Here is a 16,556-nt window from a genome sequence, read left to right as displayed (position 1 = left end):
GCAGAAAAGAGTGGGCTTTGAAGCAGGGAGAAATGAGTTACAATGTCCCCCTCTGGCTCTTGTTGGCCACATGACCCAATGTGACCTCCCGAGCCTCAATTTCCCTCCCAATTTGATGAGGAGAGAACGATTACCTCCCAACTCAATGATGAGATAACCTGAGTAATGGGCCTTTTATAGCACCAAACACTCTGTACCCAGCCAGTATTCATGTCTTTACCTTTCTCCCTAGCACTACACAAAACACAGGCGGTTTCAGCTTCAGTTACGGATAGGCCAGGCCGCTAGCAGGCCTTGGAGGGTCCATTCTTCGGGGACACACTTGATTCTCTCTTCCTCCAGCAGAAATGTTGATGGGCGCCCAGGGAGAAAGGAGGCTCATGCATGTGACAGGTGTCAAGAACGGTGTTTGCACTCTGGCTTATCCCAGTGCTTTGTTATTAGCATTTAACAGGTTCCCAGAAAGCTTTGCAGATAATAATACATCTCCCCTCCCTTTCAACTGGTGATCTTGACGTGATATATTTATGTCTGTAATGAAATTTGGAGGCTCTTACAAGGAGCCAAGACTTGCTCTTATCTTTAAAAAAACTTAAAAGTCTAGTTATGAAAATTAAACCCACAGAGAGGAGTGGCCCAGGAATGTGTCCCAAGAAATGCTTCCTCTACAAGCTGTGCCTGTTTTGTGAGATGAATGGGGGAATGATATAGTGAATGAAGCCTCATGACAATTTATGGCATTTGTATCTCACGTCCCAGCTTACAGAGCTTTGACGGCCTTTGCACATCCACTATCCCGTTTCTACCTCACAATCTCAGAAGGCGTCTTGGTAAAGTTATCATCTCTACATTGCAGATGAGAAACCTGAGACTCAGAGAAGTGATTTGCCCAGGTCGCACAGCTGGCAGGTAAGTTTCAGGGCCAAGATTCAAATCTACTCTCCTGATTGCAGAGTCTCTGCTCTGTCGCTTCCTAGAAATAGTATTTAGCTATTTCCACACTCAGCAGAACCTCTTAACTAAAACCTAGCTGAGTTGTCCTGGGCTCCAAGCCCTGGGATGTTGGCAACACCAGGGGAGGGGGGTAGGTCCGGAGGAGGCGGTGGAACCAGCTCCAATGCTCAGACGTGGCCACACCCGGCAGACAGGGGCCCCAGCCTGACTGAGAGGTGGCCACATTCCAGGAATTTCCATGGCCTGGTCAGGTGAGAATAATGCAGCCCCTCAGGGTGGCCTCATCTGGGGTCAGATCTGTCCCTCTCATCCACTCAAGGACTTTCATCCTGTAATTCTACCCCCGACCCCAGTCAATGTTTCATTTCCATTCACATACAAACCCGCTGCAATAGTTCACATTTTTACCCTCTCTGTACCTTCCCGCTCTTCCTTACAGGCCTTTACTGACGGTCTACCCTTTTCCTCCGGCTCTGCCTTGAGCCCACTCCAATTCAACTGTCATCCTTAACACGTTACTAAAACCGTCTTGTCAGTGCCGTGCATCTTGCTAAGTCCTGTGCTAAGCTCAACTCTATGCTTAACTATTTTTGTTTTTTTTTTTTATGCTTAACTCTTAATAGCATTTGATGTTTCTTCTTTCTTGACACTTTCTTCACGTGGTTCTGGTCACCATACTCAGCCCATTTTCCTCATTCCCCTTAGCTGCTCCTTCTCTACTCCCTTTACTAGATTGTTCTGCCCTTCTGACTTCTAAACGTCACAGAGTCCGCGTCTCAGCCTGGGGCTCTCGCCTCTCATTCACTTGCTGCTCTCACTCCCCAGGTGTTCTCATTTAGTCCTAGGGCTTTAAATTGCATTTTGACACTAGGATGCCCAAATCCACGTCTCCAGCCAGAACATCTCTGAATTCCAGATTCATTTATCTGTAATATCTCCTCTTGTATTTCTAAGAGACATATCAAACTTAACGTGTCCCAAATCTTGATTTTCACCCCAAACCTGCTCATAACCATCTCAGCTCCACCATTCACCTCACTACGTTATCCTAGATTCCTAGGATTTTTCTCACAACTACACCCAATCCACTGTTGGCTCCACTTTCAAAGTATATCTATATCCCATTGCCCACGACGGTGCTCTTATCCAAGTACACCCATGTCTGGGCTGGATTCCTGTAACAGCCTCCTGTGGACAGAGAATGTCGCCTGCCATATCAGTAAACAAAGGATGTTGTGGTCATCAAGCCATCAGCAACCACAGGCGCCCCACCCCCCACGGTGCACCCGGCTGGTGTTCAGGATGGAGAGAGCAGGATACGGCCCCAGATGGCTAAGGTGCATATCAAAGAAATGATTTCAATGAGCATCCTGCATCTGCCCATACACAGAAAAGTGCTAAATTCATTAACTTGAGATTCTGCTTTTTCTTTAATTAACAGTAATCTTTTGATGTTCCAACTACCTGGGTTTTTTTGTTTGTTTTTTGTTTGTTTGTTGCAAAAATTCCTATATATCCTGGCTCCTCCCTTACCTCTTTGGAGAAATCCCTCAGAGCTATGTGAGAGGCTGTCTCCGGGCTTAAGTCCTCAGTACGTCCGCTGAATAAAACATAATTCTCAACTTTCAGGTTGTGCAGTTTCTCAGTCGACACTCCCAATTAGCCATCTTCATTCCACTCTTGTGATCTGTGGCTGTTCCCCATACACAGACCTGAATAACTAAAAGAATAAATTAGACCATGTCATTCCTCTGTTCAAAATCCTTCAATGACTTCTCAAAATATTTAGAGTTAAATTGAAATACCTTTCGTGGCCTCAGAAGAAATATTTGAAATGCTCATATTTAACAACTGGTAGGGAAATATATATTATGTATAAGTTTCTACGTAAATCACAATTTAAAAATACATTCCCTTCTATTTTCTAAATAAACCAAACTATATCTGTTTATATAATAAAACTGCTTACAGATGATGTAAGTTGAAACACAGAGCATTCATCAAATCAGTGTAATAATTTCTAAGTCATTTCTGGTTTTCGTGTGATCTTTGGTTTGATATATTCTCACTAATTAAATAATGTCCCTATTGGGGCTAGGATTTGACAGAGTGAAACACATCAAACTCCTCCAATAACATCCCCATTAAATCAGTAGCCACTAGGTCACTTGTGGTCTCGAAATACAGAATTTCTCTTAATAAAACGATATTGTTTGCGGTACTGAATTGTCCCTCAGCTTCTGTTGAACTTAGAGTAATTATATTCAAACATTTTCTGAGCCTTACAATATCATCTGAGGTTCTTAATGTAGTCAATATCTCATTACTGGCTAAGCCACAGGGACCTACTGTGGAGTGCCGTATTTTGCCGTATTTCAAGAGGTTGACCTTCCAGAGAGGGCCATGTGGCCAAAATTGTGTTCTCCACTAGGCTACTTGGTTTTGACTCCTGGCTCTGCCACTTACAGAAATTTAAAATCTCTTTGTTTTAGTTTTCTTGTCTGTAAAATGGGGCTGCTGATGATGATAATATTCAAAGGAGTTAACAGGTTTAGACTGGTGTTTGGCCCAGAAAACGTTACATATGCATTGGCTCTCACTCACTAAGGAAACCAGCGCTGTTAGTGCCCTTGACCGGAAGACTCGTGGAGGGTTTTAACAAATGCACGCCCTTAGATGGAAGTGAGTTTCAGTAAGAACGGTGAGAAGAGGGGGCTGCACCCTGGTGTCCCCAGGCCCTTCCTTCCTCCGCTCCTGGGGTGGGAGTATCTGGCCTCCCAGTGGAGCCCCAACGCCTGGCTTATGCCTATGTAGGGCCCCATTTTTCTGCTCCCCCAGGCTCTCCCTGCTCTCTCTGAGTCAGAATCTTGTGAGGCCTGTTATCCCCACACACAGGCCCGGGTTAAGCGGGCAGGACAAGGCGGCCGTGGCTGATCCACTGGGAGTCCCATCCCACCTCCCTGGTGGGAGCCAGTGATGGTGGCCAGGAGGCAGGACCCAGCAGGGACGCCTGGTGTAACACGTAGAAGGGGCTGTAAGGGTGTACTGGCCTCGTATTAGCCCCGTGGGTCCAGGAGACCTTCAGCAATCAGCAATCGGGCCTTGCCCAGCATCTGACCCCGAGGCCAATGACTCTCCTGTTCACCTGTTACCCTCCAGACACACAGGCTTCCTTTTGTTCCTCAAACACACCAAGCCCGGTTCCGTCTCGGGACGTGTCGCTCTCCCTGGGACATAGTCCCCCATAGTCCTGCATGGTTCTCACTGCATTCCCACCTTGGCTCACCTGGCCCTTCTTCAGAGAGGTTTCCCTGATGACCCCATAAAAATTCTGTGCACTCACCCTACCCAGTCATGGTATATACCTACCCAGCTGCGTTTTCTAAAGCATCTATCTACTCCCTAAAGTTATATTTTATAGTTATCAGTTTTCTATTCTGTTGTAATAAATATGGCTGAAATAACAGACAACAAATAATGTTGGAAGATGTAGAAAATGCTGACAATTTAGAAGAAACAAGTATGAGAACAAATTACACAGGTTTGCAGTTTGAAGGTTTGCTATATAGTTGGATAAAATACAGATGTTTCTAACAAGTCCCTGTTCATGGTAGTCACTAGATTGTTTCAAAAATGAAATATGGAAAGAATTACTTTCGAGGAGCTGCTAATGGGAAGATGCACCAGGGAGCATATATTCTCAACAGTAAATAATTTCTTCTATAAAAGCAATATTTCGGGTAACATTGTGTCCATATAACCAGTGAAAGGGTGGCTGCGTTGACTAGAATAATAAAAGGACTCTGAGATAAGTTTGCCTACGACGCCGTGGGTGAAATCCATCCATGGCCTCATGCACTAGCAGGAAGTGGCAGCAAAGGCTGAAGGCAGAAGTGTGCACATCGCTGCAGGATGCCACGGATCTGGCTGGTTTTATAAACACAAGACCTTGCGGATGCCACAGGATTGTTACCGTAACCTGTAACGGGCTGAATATCCATGAAAGTCCTTTTTCCACCTCGAAGGTTGTTGGTCGTCTCATGGCAAAATACTAAAAAGACCTGTCAGACTTGCAGACGAGTTGTCTTTTTTTTCTTTTTACACAAAATGCAAGTATCAGATGTGGACATGTGATAACAAGTGGCTGTCGGTGGCATACTGCCTGGCAGACAATTTTGGAATTGTGAATACACCTGATTTGTCCCTTTGGAGTAAATGGGATGTTTTAACCAAGTGAGCAGCTGAATGGCTGCATGTGTTGAGTGGCCTTATCTCTATATTTACGATCACAGACGTCCAGGGGGCCCCTCATGCTGCCTGACAATTTATTAGATTTCTGGTTTAACTCCCCCATTTCCAAGAGCTATTACACCTCCGATCCCTCCTTAGACCTCGTACAAGCCCCCACGCCGCTCAGCTGATGACTTCCTTCCCATCTCACCGGAACAGTCAGAAAAGCCTTTCCAGCCATTCCCACCAGTGCCTGAGCCTGCGCACACGCTCTCAGTTCACAGATGAATTGCCTACAAGGCCAACCCTTCTGCTTGGGCCGCATATCCCGCACCCCTCTCGCAGCTCAGGGAGAGCCCCCCGAAATCGTGCCCTGTCTCTTCCGCATCAGCATTTTTCTCTGACAGTTCATTTCCATTAGCTTATAAACGTCTTAAGCAAGCAAAGAAACAAAAGCAGACCAAAGTCTCTCTGGACTTTACATCGCCTACCAGCTACGGCTCCCCTGCCTCTGTCTGCAACAGAATTCCTCGCAAGTGAGGTCTACGCTCTTGAACACACTCTATTTGGCGTTCTTGTCGAGGTCGTTGATGGCACCATTGTCCAAATCTGCCGGTCAGCCCCCAGTTCCTGTCCTACCGTAGTTCTCTGGAGCACTGGACATAGTTGAGGGCTTCTTCCTGTTGGACACGCTCTCTTCACTTGGCGTCCAGGACACCGCACGCTCCTGGCTACCCTTCTACCCCCCAGGCATTTGGCTCAGGCTCCTTTTCCAGGTCCTCCTTCTGGCCCCTCCTCGTGCATGTGCTGGTGCGCCCAGTCTCACTCCTCACACCTTTTTCTCTGTCTACTCTCACACCCTTGATGACCTTAGCCAGGCTCTTGACTCCCCACTTTATACCTCCGGTTCCTGCGTTTCCCCTGAGCATCAAACATCTATTCGACAGCACGTTCAGCATCTCCACTTGGATACCAAATAGGCATCACTAACTTAAACACCTTCTAAACTGAACTCTTGATTTTTTTCCCCAAACTCTACCATAAGCCCACACGTAAGTCTTCCCTGTCTCAGTAAAATGGCAACTGCATTCTTATGTAGGTTCAGACCCCAAACTTTGCTGTCATCCTTAACTCTTCTCTTTTCCTCACACCCCTTCCCGTAAGGAAAGACTTTTCGCTTATGCCTTCGGAATCTATGGAGAAGGTGACCACTTCTCATCAGCATCACCACCCTCACCCTACCAGCAGCCCACGCCTGGCTCATTCCCGTAGCCTCCAAAGTGATCTCCCTGCCCCTCCACGAGCCCCTTCCAATCTACTCTCCAGACCCCCAGTGCAACCCTTCTAAACTATGAGTCAGCTGCCGTCACTCTTCTGCTTTCCATCTCACCGAGAATAAACTCTAACGTCCTTACTATTATCCACAAGACCTTACTCATGACCTGGCCCGGCCACCTCTCTGACCTCCTGCCCTCTGCCACCTCCTCCTGACTTATTAAAGACCACCTTACTGTCTCAAGGTCTTTGCACCGGGAGTGCTAACCCCCAACAAATCTAAATGGCTAGGTCCCCCAGTTCCTTTTTAAAAAAAAAAAATTTATTTATTTTATTTATTTGGCTGGGCCAAGTCTTAGGTGCGGCGCGCAGGATCTTCGTTGAGGCGTGCGGGATCTAGTTTCCTAACCAGGGATCGAACTGGGGCCCCCTGCATTGGGAGCAGAGTCTTAACTACCGGACCACTGGGAAGTCCCAGTCCCCCAGTTCTTTTATGTCTCCTCTCAAATTTCACCTTTGAGAGGCCTTCCTAGTCCATTTTCTCTAAAATAGCAACTCCCACCCACCCGCAATCTTCATAGTCTGCTTTCTTTTTCCTCATGGCAGTGTTTTGCTATCTGACATATTTTATAATTATTTATTTATTTATTATGAGTCTCCCTCAGCTAGAATGTAAGCTTCATGAGGTAGAGATGTTTTTGTTTATTGCTTTATCTCCTCCTTGTATCTAAAAAGTGTCTGGTGACTTCTCTGGTGGTGCAGTGGTTAAGAATCTGCCTGCCAATGCAGGGGACACGGGTTCAAGCCCTGGTTTGGGAAGATCCCACATGCCGCGGAGCAACTAGGCCCATGAGCCACAATCACTGAGCCTGCGCATCTGGAGCCTGTGCTCCACAACAAGAGACGCCGCGATAGTGAGAGGTTCGCGCACCGCGATGAAGAGTGGCCCCCGCTTGCCGCAACTAGAGAAAGCCCTCGCACAGAAATGAAGACCCAACACAACCAAAAGTAAATAAATAAATAAATAAAAAAGAATCTGCCTGCCAATGCAGGGGACACGGGTTCAATCTCTGGTCCGGGAAGATCCCACATGCCGCAGAGCAACTAAGCCCGTGCTCCCCAACTAGTGAGCTTGCACTCTAGAGCCAGCGAGCCACAACTACTGAGCCTGGGCGCCACAACTACTGAAGCCCACGCGCCTAGAGCCTGTGCTCCGCACCAAAGACAAGCCACCGCAATGGGAAGCCCATGCACCGCAACGAAGAATAGCCCTTGCTCGCCACAACTAGAGAAAGCCCGCGCACAGCAACGAAGACCCAATGCAGCCATAAATAAATAAATAAATAAATAAATAAGAAGTGTCTGGCACAAGCTAGGCACTCAGTTGTTTAATGCATAAAAAAGTAACTGCTTTTTTTGAAGTAACTTATGCTATGGAGAGAGCATTTTGAGACTAGATGTTTGCAAATGTGTCCATTGTTATGAAAACACTTGGGTCTATGCATCTTTGTGAGGTATCTTTTTCTGTTATGACTGCCATTAAAAAGAACTATTAAATTGAACTTAGGACAAAAACTACAAATCACTGTATTACAGTATTAAGCCAAGATTTAAAGACTAGTGAACTCTTTAATTACATAACTCTTACTAGTATTTTCACTGAAAGGAAAGTTATTTATTATGTTAATAAGTAAATTAAATTTTTATCTTATCAATAAACATATAAACATTTATTTCATATATTTATGAGTGTTCTATTATATACATCACTAGAACAGTCCTGCATGTATATAATATATACAAAAATACATATCTGTATAATGGGTATGCATGCTCATAATTTTTCTCTGGTATTTTGCTGTCTAAGGGGTATGTGTTAGGATAGGATTAGATCTGGGCACATGTTTTAGGTTTTTTTGGTTTTTTAAAAAATTTATTTATTTATTTATTTATTTTTGGCTGCGTTGGGTCTTCGTGGCTGCATGGGGGCTTTTCTCTAGTTGTGGCGAGTGAGGGCTATTCTTCATTGCAGTATATGGGCTTCTCATTGTGGTAGCTTCTCTTGTTGCGGAGCATGGGCTCTAGGCACACGGGCCTCAGTAGTTGTGGCATGCAGGCTCTGTAGTTGTGGCTCATGGGCTCTAGAGCGCAGGCTCAGTAGTTGTGGTGCATGGGCTTAGTTGCTCCGCGGCATGTGGGATCAGGGCTCGAACCCATGTTCCCTGCATTGGCAGGTGGATTTTTAACCACTGCACTACCAGGGAAGTCCCAGGTTTTTGTTACATCATATTCTACTTCAAGAACCAATGGGAGGGGCTTCCCTGGTGGCACAGTGTTTGAGAGTCTGCCTGCCAATGCAGGGTTCACGGGTTCGGGCCCTGGTCTGGGAAGATCCCACATGCCGCGGAGCGGCTGGGCCCGTGTGCCACAGCTACTGAGCCTGCGCGTCTGGAGCCTGTGCTCCGCAACAAGAGAGGCCGCGATGGTGAGAGGCCTGCGCACCGCAATGAGGAGTGGCCCCTGCTTGCCGCAACTAGAGAAAGCCCTCGCACAGAAACGAAGACCCAACACAGCCAAAAATAAATAAATAAATAAATAAATAAAAGTGAAATTCTTAAAAAAAAAAAAAAAGAGAACCAATGGGAGAAATGGCAAAAAATTTAAGGCCATTTTAAATTCACCATAGGCTTCTTCTGCATGTCATTGTGTTTCATTCATGTTGTTTTATGTAGCAGTTGTTCATTCCTCTTCATTACTGTACTGTATTCCATTGGATGACTAAATCACATTTGCTTGTCCATTCTCCTGTTGATGGACATTTGGTTGTTTGTAATTTTTGGCTATTATAAAGAAAGGTTTATGAAAATAATTGTACATATCTTTTGGTGAACATATGCACTAATTTACCTTGGGTATATATCTAGGAGTGGAATTGCTGGGTCATAATTAGCATAGATTTAGTATAACTTCCAAGACTTTTCCAAAATATTCAACTTATACTCCCATCAGGAATGTAGAAGAGACCCAATTCATCCATATTCTTGGCAAACCTTGATACTTTCAATTTTTAAAAAATATTTAGTCATTCTGGTAGATGTGTGGTGGCATCTCAATGTTGTTTTAATTTTTGTTTTTCTGATGACTCATGATGTTAAGCACCTTTCCATATATTTATTGTTCTTTTAGCTGTCCTCTTTTGTGAAATAGTTGTTCAAGTCTAGCCTATTTTTAATTGTTTTTTAATTGATTTGTAAGAATTCTTTGTTACGGAGATAAGTCTTTTGTTGAATATATGAATTATGAATACCTTCTCTCAGTCTTTTGTTTGCCTTAACAATGTCTTTTTTTTTTTTAATTAATTTATTTATTTTTGGCTGCATTGGGTCTTCGTTTCTGTGCGAGGGCTTTCTCTAGTTGCGGCAAGTGGGGGCCACTCTTCATCGCGGTGCGCGGGCCTCTCACTGTTGCGGCCTCTCCCGTTGCGGAGCACAGGCTCCAGACGCGCAGGCTCAGCAGTTGTGGCTCACGGGCCCAGTTGCTCCGCGGCACATGGGATCCTCCCAAACCAGGGCTCGAACCCATGTCCCCTGCATTGGCAGGCAGACTCTCAACCACTGCGCCACCAGGGAAGCCCAACAATGTCTTTTGATGAACTAAAATTTTAAACTTTAATGAAGTCCAATATAACAATCTTTCCTTTCATGTATAGTGCTGTTTTGTGATCTTTTAAGGAAATCTATCCTATACTAAGCCATAAAGATATTTACCTACTTTTTTTTTTCCTTAGAAGCTTTATGGTTTTACCTATCACACATAGGTCTGTGATTCATTTCAAAGTAATTTTTGTGTGAGATAGGGGGTCAATAATTTTCATATGAATTCAATTCAAATGATCCAGAATCATTTATTGTAGAACAATCCTTTCCCCACTGAATTTTAGCAGCACCGTTGTTGAAAATCAGGTTATCTTATATGTATTTATGGGTCAGTTTCTGGACTTTGTATTCAGTTCCATTGATCTTCTGTCTATCCTTGCACCACACTATCTGGATTACTATTTAAATTGTTGTTGTTATTGTTTTTCAACGTTAAACCAACCTTGCATTCCTAGAATAAACCCAACGTCATTTTGATTTACTGTTCTATTTATATATTGCTGAATACAGCAAAGGACTTGCACTCAATCTTCTGATATTTCATTTGTTCTGAGGAGAGAATGGACTTTAATTTTTACTTTTCTTGAAATATCCTTGTCAGATTTGGGTGTCAAGTTTAAGGTAGCCTCACAAAATTTATTGGTAACTGCTCTCTCTTTCTCCATTATTTGGAACAGTCTGTGTAAGATGGGTGTTATTTCTTTCTCAAAATTTTGGTAGAATTTACCAGCTGTGCCATTTGAGATTGAGGTTTTCTTTGTGAGAAGTTTTTTTTTTTTTACTTATAGAGTCAATTTCTTAAATAGATATAAGATTGTTCAAATCTTGTATTTCTTCTTGCATAGCTCTTGGTTATGTGTTTTTCTAGGAATCTGTCCATTCATCAACATTTTCAAATTTATTGTCTTAGAGCTGTATCCTCTTATGATCTTTTTAATGTTTATGGTATCTGTAGTGATGTCACTTTTATTGTTCTAATATTGATTAATTTTGCTTTTCTTCTTGATTGGTCTTTCCAGGGTTTACTGAATTTATGATTCTTTTTAAAGAGTTAATATTAGTTTGTGCCCCCCCCCACTGAATGTTTGCTTTTTCTTTTATTAATCTCTCTTCTTTTTAATTTCCTTCCTTCTATTATTATTATTATTATTATTATTATTATTATTATTATCTGGTTTAACCTTCTTTTTATAACTTCTTGAGATGTATGTCTGTATCACTGATTTTCGGCCTTTCTTTTTTCTCTCTAATACATGAATTTCAGGCTATAAATTTCCCTCCAGATTTAAGTGCATTTCATAATTTTGCTGTGATACATTTCCATTTTTATTCAGTTCAAAATGTTCTGTCAGTCCATTGTGACTGCCCAGTTGATTGGGTTATTTAGAAGTTTATTGCTTAATTTCCAAACAATTGGGAATTTTCTAGTTACTTAGTATATAGTTGATAACACTGGTAGCTGACTTCTCAACAGAAACAATGAAAGTTAGAAGAAATTGAACCATGTCTTCAGAGAGCTGAAAGAACAACTGCTAATCCAGTAATCTATACCCAGAGAAAATATCCTTTATATTCAGTGTCCTCTCTCCCTACAGGCAGAATTGAGTAATAGTTTGTGTTGGATTCTGTGTCTGTCACTTAAGAGGTATGGTACCCTGGGGACGTTGACTGCGTGGGCATAATAGTGGTGTGGGGGTCCTTGCTATGGTTAGGTCCTCCTTTTGTTAGGATTGAAGGGCTAAATACATCTCTTGCTGATTACACATTCTTTCTTTAGATATATTAATACCTTCAATCAGGCTTTGGTGTTATATCAAATCTTGGCCCAGGGACTCTTCAATCCCTGTAAGGGTTTATTATCTCCATTCTAATTTTATTTCCCTGTTTCCTCTTCTCGGCATTGCCTCAACGTTGCTCCACCATATCACCTGTTATGCAGCTGAACTATTTTCCAGAAATATGCCCCACATTCACCCTCACCTGCAGTACAAGACACAGTCCATCTCACTGAGCCCTTCTGCCACTGATTATTTCCATTAAGCAAAAATTATCTGTGCCAATCTGACAGGTCAGCAATGGCATGTGAACCAGTTTTAAGAAATGCATATTAAAGCTTCTCTGCTGAAACAGTCATCTAAGTCTTACAGTCTAAGAAGACATTTTCTTCCAAGGAGTCTGACTTTGCTCAAAACACTCAATTTTTTGTTAAGGAATGGCTGGGAAAATCTGTGACTCATTTCTGTGCAACCACATGTCCAAAGTCTCAAATCAAGATACGTCATCTATTTAAAATATTTTGCATATATATAAAAATCTTACAAAGTCATCCATCCATTTAACAAATATTTATTGATCACATCCTATAAGCTAAGTACTGTTCTAGGCCCTGGGTATATAGCAATAAACAAAAAGACAAAACTTCCTGATGCCATGGTGCTCATACTTCAGTTCAATATACTAACTCCAATTTAGTTGGGCAGTCAGCAGTGCCCCCTTCCCATTGTAAAATTTCAACATTTGAAATCAGGGTTTGTCTATAAAATTAGAGGCTTATAATCAAGCTGTTCATATGACAATACTTAATGCTTTGAAGATGGGTAAGGTTTTTTGGAAAGAGTTTGAAGTTTCAGAGCCAAGCCTGGTAAATGACCTGGGTGACACAGCTGGAGAAGAGCATTTATCTAATGCCATGATTAAAATAATAAGACTGAATGCTCCACTGGACTGGGTGCCTCTTGAAGGCAAGGACCCTGTCCTGTTTCTCTCTCATTTCCCAACTGCTGGCGCAGTGCCTGCCATATAGTGGTTGTTTAATGACTTTGCAAAAGAAATGAATTGACAGGTGAATAAGGAGTGAGTGAATACAGAGCTACTCCTTTGGTGATCTCCTCTACTCTCATGACTTTAAATACCATCTAGACAGAGATAAATCCCAAATATATATCTCCAGTCCAGAACTTGCCTCTGAATACTAGACTGCTATGTCCAATTGCCTTCTCATCCTACCTAGAGGTCTTATAAGCATCTCTAATTTCACAGGTCCAAAGTCAAATTCCTGATTCCTCCTCTACCCCCCTCCCAAACTGGTCCACCCATAGTCTGCCCCTACTCTGTCAAATACAGCTTCACCCTTCCAGGTGCTCAGGACAAAAATCTTGAAGTCATCCTTGACTCCCTTCATCCTCGATAGCTGCTTTGATGGGCTTCTTATCCATCAAGATATCCTTATGGTTCTACCTTCAAAATATACATGTCCAGAATCTGTCTACTTCTCACTGTCTCCACTGCTTTTACCTGTTCAAGCTACCAGGATTATTGTAACAGACTCCTGACTTGCCTCCCAACGTCTATCTTTGCCCCCTACCAGTCTATTCCCCCCACAATAGCCAGAGTAATCTGTTAAAGATGTAAGATTGTGTAACTCCCCCAACGGCGTCTCCAATTTCTCCAAGTCTAAGTCCTTGGAGCTGTATTTTGCCCCTGCCTCATTTTCTACTCTCCCTTTAGCTCACTGTTCCAGCCACTCGCTGACCTCCTTGCTGATCCTTAAATGGTCTGGCATGAGGTTCAGGACTAGCGCCTTGGTACTCACTGTTCCCTCTGCCGGGAATGAGGTTCCCAACATGGTTCCTGCTCCCTCGCCTCAAAGGTCACCACCTCAGGGAGACCTTTCTTGACCACTCCATTTAAAACTGAAACCACAATATGGCTCCCATTCTCCTTTCCTGTTTTATTTTTCTCCTTGGCGCTCATGCCCGTTTAACATACCATATATTCTCCTTATGTATTTTTGTCTCTCCCCACCAGATTATAATCTCCATAAAGGCAGGAATTTTTGTTTACTTTGTTCACTGCTGAATCCCCAAGACCTAAAACAGCGCCTGTTTAATGAAATGAAAGTGCCCAATGAAGGGACAACAATAAAGCTAAATTTAACGAGCATTTACCATGTGAGGCTCCATCGCAAGGGACCCACAGGTAACAGCTAATTTTTACAGCGGAGGAAATTGAGGCACGAAGAAGCAGAAAAGCCGTGATTACAAACCCAGGTCTAACTCAACCACGTGTTCTTTTCTCCAGAACCCGGTGCCTCTCCTGTGCCAGAACCAGGTGGAGAGCCCCGCGCGCTCTGAGTCCACGCCACCGCTCCCCCGTCGCAGCCCGAAAGCAGGAGAGCGGCCGGGAAGGAACGGCTGTCGGAACAGAGACTGAATCCTCTCAGCAGTAGGCACCGCCCACTTTTTTACTGATTGGTTTTAGTTACCTCGACTAGGAAAGGGATGCTGTCTGCGGATGCAGGATTAGTGGAGCTTCATCCCGGAGCTAGCGGAAGCTTTCCCGCCGCCGCAAGAGACGGAAATCCAAAGTCAAGGGTCTCGGTTTCCGTCCGGAGGGCTCTTCCCGCCGCTCCCGGAAGCTGCGCTCGCTGCCGGGGTAACGGGCTCCGGCGGCGGCGGCGGCGGCAGCGGCGGCGGCGGCGGCGGCGGCGGCGGCGGCGGCGGCGGCGGCGGCGGCGGCGGTGGTGCCGTTATGGACCTGGAGGAGGCGGTGAGTGGGTTGAGTGTCGCGCAGCCGGGCGACGGGGCGGGAGGGGAGGGAGGCTGAGGAGAAGGGGTGGAAGACGCCGGTTGGCTGTGGGGGCGGCCACTGGCCGAACGGGGACGGGGCGGAAGGCTGCGGGGTGGGGACAGGGATGGGGCTGGCGACAGGGATGGGGCTGGCGGGGCTGGCGGGCCGCGTGTGCCCGCGCTTTGGGGGAAGAGGCTGGAGTTTCTGGCTGGGTGAGATTGTGGGTGAAGGGACGGTGGGGTGTTGGTCGATGTGAGTGTGTTTCGGGAGGAGGCTGAAGTTGTGGGTTTTGTGGGGTGGCCACCCACGTGGCTCATCTCCTCTAAACGGGACCACCTAGAAGTTCCCTTTGATGCTGGAGGTTGGGCGAGGGAGGCCGGGCTTGGAAGCAGAATGCCCCCAAGTAACCCCTGCCGGTGTCTCTGCGAATCTTAGCCATGGCCTGTGCAGGAATTCCAAATTCGCGTTTGGGGACACTCCAAGATTACGATAGTTATCCACATGGGGTCACTGAAAACTTGACCAACTTGTCGAAATAGATTTGGCATGCATTTTGACCCACTTCATAAAACGCCACTCTTTGATGGCGTTAGAGGAATAGTCGGTAATTAGATCAACGATAATAAGATTTCTCGCAGCAGAGAGTTGCGAATGGGTAATTTGGTGCCAGTCTATGTATGTACAGAAGAATTATGGTGCTAGAAGGCCTTACTCATTGTAGATGCTCAATAAATGTCTACTGAATGAGGGTTAACGTCTGTAGATGCTAGGTTAATGAAATTAGCAATTGGAACTCACCACTAGCATGTATAGTTATGAGTAGGGATCTTGTCTGTTTCGCTCACCCTCAAATCCCCAGCACCTAGTTAAGTGCGTAGTACATACATAGTTGGTACTCCTTATATTGCTGAGTGAACAAATCGAAACTTGAAACAACCCTAATAAAACTCTGGTTCCTTTGTGGAGGGTATGTGTTCTTAAGTGTCCTGGAGGAAGTTCCAAATGGTATGCTATTTCTATTTTTTAAGTCTTCTCTATACTTGAATCTTACCATCTTTTTCCTCACAGCATGTTCAAGGAGTTTTATTTACTCACCTTTTTTTTTCCCACTTTACCCCTACCACCTTGTCTTCTTTGTCTTTTTTTCTTTTTTCACCCTCACACACTGCATATTTTAGAAACATTTCTTTAATAGTTTAATTCCGTTTCAAATGGCTCAGACTGAACTGTTCTTCTTGTTTATAGATAATCCCTCTGGTATATTTTCTATTCTCAGTGATTCTTTATGTATAGAGTAAAATTGTAGGGAACCCTCTAAGTAGAACTGCAGGGTTTAGGTACAATGTATTGGATGTGGTTTTCCTTTTGTCCTACAGAAAGAGTTCAAAGACCGCTGTTCTCAGTGTGCTGCTGTCTCTTGGGGTCTCACTGATGAAGGCAAATATTATTGCACTTCTTGCCACAATGTTACAGAAGTAAGTAACAGACCTCATTTATGAATTTGCTTGTGCTTTAAAAGTTGCAGTTTCAGCCTAATGTGTGGCATAGGTCCCCCCAAAACTGATCTGTTTTTATTACTCAGGCAATGTCCAAATATGAAGAATGTAAGCGGTCCTCAAATGCTTACACAAGGGTTGAAGACTTTGTAAGGTAGATTTAGGATGAGCTTTTGAAATTATGTTGGGCCACATATATAAATGTTTTCCTGATTCAGACTGTGTAGTATGTATATAAGGGGAAATAATTAAAATTGCACTTACAAGATGATGCATTTATTTTTATTAGTTACCACTTATTTAAGAGTTTTTAATGTATTGTGGTAGCTTAGAGGTTTGGAAGACGGAATGTTAGACTGTTGGGAGTGTGAGAAAT

At 44.0% G+C, this 16,556-nt stretch overlaps 1 protein-coding gene and 1 long non-coding RNA gene across 8 annotated transcripts in view; one reads left to right on the top strand and one right to left on the bottom strand.

The window, feature by feature from the left end:
• The window catches only part of LOC309643261, a 76,428-nt gene extending 61,933 nt beyond the window's left edge, over positions 1–14,495 (bottom strand). For 3 of the 4 annotated variants that reach the window (XR_014253656.1, XR_014253657.1, XR_014253658.1), the window contains exons 1-2: positions 14,380–14,495; positions 2,488–2,674 (exon numbers count right to left, since the gene is read on the bottom strand). This is a non-coding gene — a long non-coding RNA (uncharacterized lncRNA). The remainder of the gene's footprint in view (positions 1–2,487; positions 2,675–14,379) is intronic. The other variant, XR_014253659.1, reaches the window with a different exon arrangement.
• A 46-nt stretch (positions 14,496–14,541) lies between these two features.
• TAF1B (TATA-box binding protein associated factor, RNA polymerase I subunit B) overlaps positions 14,542–16,556 on the top strand; it is a 62,963-nt gene continuing 60,948 nt past the window's right edge. For 3 of the 4 annotated variants that reach the window (XM_082425844.1, XM_082425841.1, XM_082425843.1), the window contains exons 1-2: positions 14,542–14,663; positions 16,061–16,159. In XM_082425844.1, the coding sequence (XP_082281970.1) occupies positions 14,646–14,663; positions 16,061–16,159 (117 nt within the window). In that variant the 5' untranslated portion in view covers positions 14,542–14,645. Of the gene's footprint in view, positions 14,664–15,668; positions 15,690–16,060; positions 16,160–16,556 lie in introns of those variants that run through there. The other variant, XM_082425842.1, reaches the window with a different exon arrangement.

The sequence above is a fragment of the Balaenoptera physalus genome (genome assembly GCF_965194825.1).
Source record: "Balaenoptera physalus genome assembly, chromosome: 15".
Lineage (NCBI taxonomy): Eukaryota > Metazoa > Chordata > Mammalia > Artiodactyla > Balaenopteridae > Balaenoptera > Balaenoptera physalus.
The sequence above is the reverse complement of the archived record's forward strand: the minus strand, read 5'-3'. Positions and strand labels throughout refer to the sequence as shown.